The sequence below is a fragment of the Oncorhynchus keta genome, chromosome 28 (assembly GCF_023373465.1).
Source record: "Oncorhynchus keta strain PuntledgeMale-10-30-2019 chromosome 28, Oket_V2, whole genome shotgun sequence".
Classification (NCBI taxonomy): domain Eukaryota; kingdom Metazoa; phylum Chordata; class Actinopteri; order Salmoniformes; family Salmonidae; genus Oncorhynchus; species Oncorhynchus keta.
Window position 1 is genome coordinate 32,548,476 of NC_068448.1, and position 8,318 is coordinate 32,556,793.

The 8,318-nt window shown below is 37.9% G+C and overlaps 1 protein-coding gene across 1 annotated transcript; it reads left to right on the forward strand.

The window, feature by feature from the left end:
* Window positions 1-206: 206 nt before the first annotated feature.
* On the forward strand, window positions 207-7,733 carry LOC118361055 (peptidyl-prolyl cis-trans isomerase FKBP1A-like). Its single transcript, XM_035740784.2, has 5 exons — window positions 207-355; window positions 477-524; window positions 2,149-2,261; window positions 4,992-5,158; window positions 5,312-7,733. Exons 1-4 carry the CDS (start codon window positions 319-321, stop codon window positions 5,118-5,120), a joined length of 327 nt encoding a protein of 108 aa, XP_035596677.1. The 5' UTR covers window positions 207-318; the 3' UTR covers window positions 5,121-5,158; window positions 5,312-7,733.
* The last annotated feature ends 585 nt before the right edge of the window (window positions 7,734-8,318 follow it).

Genomic DNA, 8,318 nt, shown 5'->3' on the forward strand with positions numbered 1-8,318 from the left:
GTTTGCCGAACACAAGCCCAGATTAAGGGTTGGAATTGTGACATAAAAAAAACAAGAACTGACAGAAGAAAGTTTATTTACTCACTTTTTTTGTCTCTCCCACGACTTTACTCCTCTCCTACAACATGCATCACAATTACATGCAAAATATGCTAATTAGGCGATGACGCCATTCAGCGACTTTTGAGACTGCCAATAGCTACTTTCCTTACTGAGGAGTTGGCATCACTGCGTCACGCTGCTGCACGGAGACAGTTATGAACAGCAACTGAAGTACCATATTGCGGGAGGCGAGGTTCTTGACGGTGTAACGTACAAATGGGAGTCGAAATTGAGACAATAACCCCTGGCGATGGTAAAATGTTTTTATGCATATCTTCGCTTCAGATTTATGGTGGATTTCCGTTCTTTCAAATGAATTAATCATCGTCTCCTCAACCGTTATCCTGTTTTTCTATGCGCCTTTTTTTTCACAGGAAGGACTTTCCCTAAAAAAGGACAGACGTGTGTCGTGCATTATGTTGGTGAGTTTGGATATTTTCTGAGACATGCATGCACCACTGCAAATTCCAATCGTTTCTTTGATTCATTCATAATTTTGATAGGCGGCATGTTGTATCAGTAGCCTTGGCGCATGGATGTATTTTTGGCTCAGTCTCTATTGGCTGTGTAGGAATACTATATTTTGTTAATTCAAGGGAATTTCATTAAGATGCAATTGCAAGTTGAATTGTAGCTGGCCACCCATCCATGTGTTGCATTACAGCTTTCTGTACATGGAGGCTGCTTCCTTGTATTGGAATGCAAGTTATAGGAACATTGTAACATCGCGTACGAGAAGTCTCGACTACTTTGTTACGGTGTTGCCACCTGTCACCATCGGTGGTTATAGTATGGTAAAAGCAATTTAATGTGTCTGTCTTGAATGCCTTCACACGTCAGCCACCACAGGGTTAAGTCCGACACAGACAAGACGTTGAGCGATTTTAACCTTGTAAGATTTCCTGCTTTTGTTGAAGTTGGATAGAACGGATTATCGCTGTCTGGCGTAACTCGTTTCGTTTGAATTGTTTACTGATTAGTTTAATGGAACAATTTAACAAACCCAATAGGATAATAGCTACAGGGGTTGGATTATTTTTTTCAGTTAGATTGACATTGCTACTTGACATGTTCTCATACGATTGAGACTATTCAATTGGCAGCTGATATTGTAATACAAATGGGATTATGTCATTTTGACATTATACTCGGATTCATGCCAATGCAAAATGTGTAAGCAATCGTCAAGAGTACACCTGTTCTACATTGCTATAGCAACAATAGTAAATTTGAGTTCCCATTTTATTGAATCATCGTTTATATTTCATCAATTGTACCCTCATGTTATGTTAAAGGTAGACTCAGTGATACTCTGATACATATCTGCTGTGGCAACCTCATGTCCCCGAGTTTACTTTTTAAATCAAAATACAACTGAAAATGTTGTTGAATTCCATTCCTAATAGATCATTAAATAGAGAGAGATCTGCATGTCTTTTTTTCTGCCCACCTCAGACAGCTGCAGGGGCTATTTCTGAAATACTTGGAATCCCTTCTACTGACCTGATAAGATTGTCAGTCGCAGATTTGTTTTTATTTATTTAACTAGGCAAGTCACTTTAGAACAAACTCTTATTTACAATGACGGCCTACCCTGGCCAAACCTGGAGGACGCTGGGGCAATTGTGCACTGCCCTATGGGACTCCCAATCACAGCCTGATGTGATACAGCCTGGATTTGAACCAGGGACTGTAGTGATGCCTCTTGCACTGAGAAGCAGTGCCTTAGACCGCTGCGCCACTCGGGAGCATGTAATTGCAGGGTACAGTGACATTTGTAAGTGCTGAACTCCAACAGTTCAGGTCAAAAAGAGAAATTAATTATTAAAAAACCCATTTACAACTGTAACAATGATAGATCTCCATTGGGGGACAGTATTTGTCTGTCTGCTTAAGCTCAAGTTCATTTCGGTTTTAGTACAGGAATTGCACCCCCAGTGCAGTCCTGAAGTTATTGCTTTAAAACGTAATAGACAGACCTCTGTTACTGACTGTCAAAATAAATCCTTTCTGCTTTGTTCTCATTTCCTCCTCCTTCCTGTTCAGGCTCCCTGACGGATGGACGCAAGTTTGACTCATCCCGTGACAGTGACAAGCCCTTTAGGTTTAAAATAGGAAAACAGGAAGTGATCCGTGGCTGGGACGAGGGAGTCGTGCAGGTGGGTGTACTGTGCAGATGTCTCTGGTGTCTGTCTGCCTCTAATTCTAGGAAGTACATGAGAAGGGTTCTGACTTGCCCAGTAAAATAAAAAATACAAATTATTGTGATTATTGTGCCATTGTAATTGTTTGTAAGCTTTTGTAGTCAAATTAATTTATGAATGTATGCTATCTATTTGTTGTTTGTATGCTGTTCTTTGTATGCCATTTTAATATTTGATAATTAACCAATGATATTAGGCCACTCTTGGCCATGATTACAGACTACTGTGTCTTTTGACACTACATTAACGAGTCATCCCGCAGTGTTTGTGATTATACCCTGATGAAGACAGCTTGGCTGTCGAAACGTTGGTAATTACATTTTTGCATCTGAGCTCCTAGAGTGTGCGGCTCTCTTTCATTTTCAAGATCATTTTCAAGATCATTGCTAGACAACCATTTTCAGGTCTTGCCATAGGTTTTCAATCAAAACTGTAAATCCGCCACTCAGGAACATTCACTGTCTTGGTAAGCAACTCCAGTGTAGATTTGGCCTTGTGTTTTAGGTTATTGTCTTGTTGAAAAGTGAATTAATCTCCCAGTGTCTGGTGGAAAGCGGACCGAACCAGGTTTTCCTCTAGGATTTTGCCTTAGCCCCATTCCGTATATATATTTTTTATCCTGAAAAAACTCCCCAGTCCATAACGATTACAATCATACCCATAACATGATGCAGCCACTACTATCCTTGAAAATATGGAGAGTGATAGTAATATATTGGATTTGCCCCAAACATAACACTTTGTATTCAGGACAAAAAAGTGAATTTCTTTACCAAATCTTTTTTGTAGTTTTACTTTAGTGCCTTGTTGCAAACAGGATGCATGTTTTAGAATATTTATTTTGTACAGGCTTCATTATTTTTACTCTGTCATTTTAGGATAGTAGTTTGGAGTAACTACAATGTTGATCCATCCTCAGGAGAACTATCACAGCCATTAAACTCTAACTGTTTGTTTTTAAAGTCCCCATTTGCCACATTGTGAAATCCCTGAGGTATTTCCTTCCTCTCCGGCAACTGAGGAAGGACGCCTGTATATTTGTAGTGACTGGGTGTACGTCCAAAGTGTAATTAATAACTTAACTATGCTCAAAGGGATATTTGTTTGCTTATTTTTTAACCATCTATCAATAGGTGCTCTTTGCGATGCATTGGAAAACCTCCCTGGTCTTTATGTTTGAAATTCACTGCTTGACTGAGGGACCTTAGAGATAATTGTATGTGTGGGGTACAGAGATAAGGTAGTCATTCAAAATGCATGATAAACACTTTCACACAGTGACTCCATGCAAATTATGTGACTTGTTTATAAGCAAGTTTTTACTCCTGAACTTATTTAGGCTTGCCATAACAAAGGAGTTGAATACTTATTTCAGGTTTTCATTTTTAATACATTTGTAAACATTTCTATAAACAACTCCACTTTGACATTATGGGGTATTCTGTGTGTGTGTGTTGGGGCTCAATAACAAAAAAAACATCGTCATCAATTTTAAATTCAGGCTCTAACGCAATGTGGGAAATGTCAAGGGGTGAATAGATTATCCAGAGGAAACACATTTCAAATTGCTTGATGAATTTAACTGTTCCAGGTACAGCCTTCCATTTCTGTAGGAAGATGGTTTTCATGCATAGCAGTGGCGTAAACATACTTGATAGTACTACTTAAGTAGTTTTTTTTTGGGGGGGGGGGTATCTTTGTTACTATATTTTTGACAACTTCACTTTCTTCATTACATTCCTAAAATAAAATCACTTTTTCCCCCTCCATACTTGTTACATTTTGAATGCTTAGCAGGATAGGAAAATGGTCAAATTCATGCACTCATCAAGAGAACATCCCTCTGATCTAATGGACTCAAACACACATGCTTCGTTTTGTAAATTATATTAGAGTGTGCCCCTGGCTATTTGTAAATAAAATGGTGCTGCCTGGTGTGCTTAATATAAGGAATTTGAAAATCTTTATGTTTTTTATACTCAAGAACAGTATATTTTAGCAATTACATTTACTTTTGATACTTAATTATATTTAAAAACAAATACTTTTACTGGGACACTAACTTTTACTTGATTAATTTCTATTAAAGTACTTTTACTCAAGTATGACAATTGGGTCATTTTTCCACCACTGATACATAGTGTTATCTGAACAAAGGGCATGCTTGGTGCGGTCTATAAAACACTGAAGTAGTTTCATGCACCATGGGGCAGTGCACACAGTCTGCCCTCTGTTTTACAGCCATGTGATGTATAGCTGCAACATATTTAAAAGGGAGATATGTGCAACAGGAGGGAGAGACTGAGACCTTGCGTACCTCAAAGCATTTCGTCTGGGCTTTTGACAGGAAGTTGATTAGGGAAACATTCAGATGTACCCATATTAGTCTTCGTTGTGGGGGCTAGGTATTCTCCCAGCAATGGCACTCTTCCACAAGAGCCTTTGGCATTTTCATCAGAGTCACCACACTTACAGCATGACAAACACCTCCCACACACAATCCTCTGTTTAGTATTCAAACAGTGAGCATCTGGGCTTGGGTGAATTGCTGCTTAAGTCCAACCAAAAAGTGATTCATAATTAATAAGATTTGAGCAAAAGGTTGTCAACAGTGTCAATGAATGTTTCTCACGAAAATGAACCATAGCTTATCTCTGCCTATGTCCTCTCTCCCTTGTCCTGAAGATGAGTGTCGGTCAGAGGGCCAGGCTGACCTGCTCGCCTGACTTCGCTTACGGGGCGAAGGGTCACCCGGGGATCATCCCACCCAACGCCACCCTCCTCTTTGATGTTGAGCTACTAAGCCTTGAATGAAGCATCCCCACTACCTATTTTCTTTATTTAAAAATATTGTAAGTACTTTTTGAAGATTTTCTAATTGTTATGTTATTCTCAGTTGAGGTAATGGTACAAATGCATCTAGTATACAGGACTGAACCACGCAAACATCTGGTATGGTTTTAGCAATGGTTTCAATCTCATTCCTTTCTCCTCTGCCTTTGCAGGTCACTTCCAACCTTGGAAACATATAGAGAAGATAAGAGTCTACACTTGATTCTATAAGAGGCTTGAGTCTATTGTTCCAACACTTTGGTCAATATTTTATCCATGTATACACAATCTGTGTTTTTGTCAGTAGCGAGGTTTCCATCCAATTGGTGACAGATGACAGTATATTCATGCGAATATTCTAAAATCTAGATTTACTCACCAGAGATGCGTGATGACGTAGTGCACATAATTACTGTTGCAGCTAATTTCCCATATACCAATTTTTTTTTTGAAAGAAAAAAATGGGTTTCCCATGCATTTTTAACTGTAATTATGTTTTTTCCCACAAATGTTGCATTATAGTAAATGTGCCCACTCTGGTATTGGCACATGTGCTCTAGCCAACAGTTTACAGATACAGTGTGGGTATAGCCTACAAAAGAGCTAGATTATATGTATATATTTTTCAAACGGCAGCCAAGCATCCATCATAATGTCACCAGAATTAGACCCTCAATATTTATTGAAAGGAGCATCAAGCTAATCACAGTGCACTTTCACCACCCTGTGAAGTTCATTATAACTGATTTTATTTGTAGCCTAATAAACTGCATGCTTTCCCGAGTTGTGGGAGGACCACGCAACATATCATCACGTGACTTCGAGATTATGGTTATCAATATTTGTGCATAAAAGCAATTCCATTGCCATTTCTCGCATAATACATTTTACTGACACATAAAGATCCCACCTTGTGAAGCGTATTTTGTTTTGTCGACATTTGGAAAGTTCACAGAAAAATGTACTGTTTCCACCAGGCCTGTGACATTTTCTAACCGACATAAAAAGGTTGGATGGAAACCTTGTTACTCAGTTATTTTTTTTATTTCAATTCACCCTCTTAAACACCTATGAGCCATAACCTTAAAAATCTTGATGTTCTTATTCTTTAATTTTTGAATTGTGCTTTACTTTTCTTTGTTTATCAAATTATTGGTTGTGCATGGTTATGAGTAATACAAAATACCAATGAAATATTAGCAGCGACATTCATCTGTTTGTAAGAGTACCTATTACTAACATGGAGGGCTGGTGCTTGAGTAAATCTTAAAGGGGAAAATGCACTTAAACTTATTTTTTTAGTCCATTGTTGATTCAGTCCCAAAAATGTTTTGCACATCAAGTTTCAAGATATTGCACTTTCAAGAAACAAAGTGTCACCGGCCATATCATGATTATGAAAATGCTTAGATTTGTTTTTGAGTGGATTTTCTCTTTTTTTTTTAACTGAGGAACAAAATTAAAAGAATATGAAAGCACATATTTGCATCCATACCTCTCCCAGCTGAAAGTAGAACAAATATTAATTGATTTGGTTTAGTGTAATGTTGAGTGGCATAAGTGTAGTAAAATATTGAGTTGTGGGATACTTAAAATAAGAACTTTGTTTGATACGTAATTTATTCAGACCTTTCATAGTGATTCTTTCATTTTGATTGTTAATTGTATTAGGAGCTAGTGAGCATTCTGCACAGGGGGAACTAGTACAGTAGACAATTATTGTATCCTATGTGTGCCTCTCTTCACCAGACACACAACCACAAACTAGCCCGGTCTACATGTTAATAATATCCTGATCTATAGGTGTTAATGCCTTGCATTTGAATCACTTTTTCTTTCCAAGTCAAATCTTTAACCCCACTGAGAGCTTTAAACATATTAGTGCAAAGATGGGGGAACTGTATTGATCCAGTTTTCGGGCGCGCGCAGGTCGAAGAGAAACCTCTTAGTTTACTTAGCAGTGGATATGATCAAATGCAGCTAGTGCAAGTTAACATGTAACTAGATGGTTATCATCTACAACATTGCAGATATCATCTGGAGGCTTGAATACTGAGTCAGCGAGGCAAGGTAAAATATCACAAATAGAGCTAGATAAAGGCAGAAGAATAATATACTTCTTAATCTTAAACAGCTATAACCATCAGTCTTGTGTGTTTTTCCTGGTCATCACTCACTCGCTGTTAAGTTTTCCAAGGTCCCGACATCGGCATTAGCTGTTCTGCTAGGTTTTTTTTTATTTGTCGGGAAAGTGACCTTTGATGGTCAACAGAAAATGGCTCTGTTAGTATACTTTCATTAGTTGGAGTAGTGATTATGCTTTTCTTAGAAGTGAAATGCCTGAATTTTGGGGTTGTGGAATCGATTGTCACCTCCCCCAACTTATTTTGTTTCACAAATTGCCATTATATTTTTCCAGTGCCAACTTAATCGGCATCTGAATGACTTATACTGTACCTGTAATGTAAAGTAATTATTTTGTCAGTGTCATTAGTAAGACTGACCACATTGCCTAAATGAAATGCTGTGTTGTTGTAGTCTGGTGACAGAGGCATCCATGTTTTATATCACATTAAATAAAGCCTGTTGAAATAATGTTAATTTTATTATTCAGAAAGCACTTTTTCAGATGCTAGCCATCATTGTTCTTGATGTTACAGCTTTCTAGGTGTGTGGCACAAATGGTCCTCCTATGTATTGTCTATTTGTGTGCCGAGTTACATACGCAGGCAAAACCAATGATGAAATAAAAAAAAATGTGCCGTTGCAACAGTGATCTCTAAGCTGCTTTGGAAAAAACTATATATATATTTCCCCTTTTAGGTCTCTGTGATGTCAATGGTAGGGCATATTGGGTATCTGGTTGTCAGGAAAAAGTGGGACATTGGTGGTAGACTATACTGTTGCGCTGATATATGGGTATGCATACATTTGATTTATCCTGAGTCAATTAATGGATTATCTGGCATCAAGGATAAAACCATTTTAAAGTATCAGTGTTGAATTAGTCTGCATTGTCTCTCTCTAGCAAAATAAACAAGCAGTGGCATTGGCTTCAATGTCCAGAGTTCAGTTTGAGGGGAATAAAATATACAGGTAACTTCCAAAATAAAGGAAACGCTTGAGTAAATGAGGGAAACAAAGTATATTGAAAGTTATTAATGAAGCAATTAAAAAAAA

Excerpts from the sequence above, each read along its gene's own strand:
- LOC118361055 (XM_035740784.2), top strand. The coding sequence starts at position 319 with ATGGGAGTCGAAATTGAGACAATAACCCCTGGCGATG. Across the intron at positions 356-476 it reads GACAATAACCCCTGGCGATG|GAAGGACTTTCCCTAAAAAA; the intron begins GTAAAATGTTTT and ends TTTTTTTCACAG. Across the intron at positions 525-2,148 it reads GTGTGTCGTGCATTATGTTG|GCTCCCTGACGGATGGACGC; the intron begins GTGAGTTTGGAT and ends CTTCCTGTTCAG.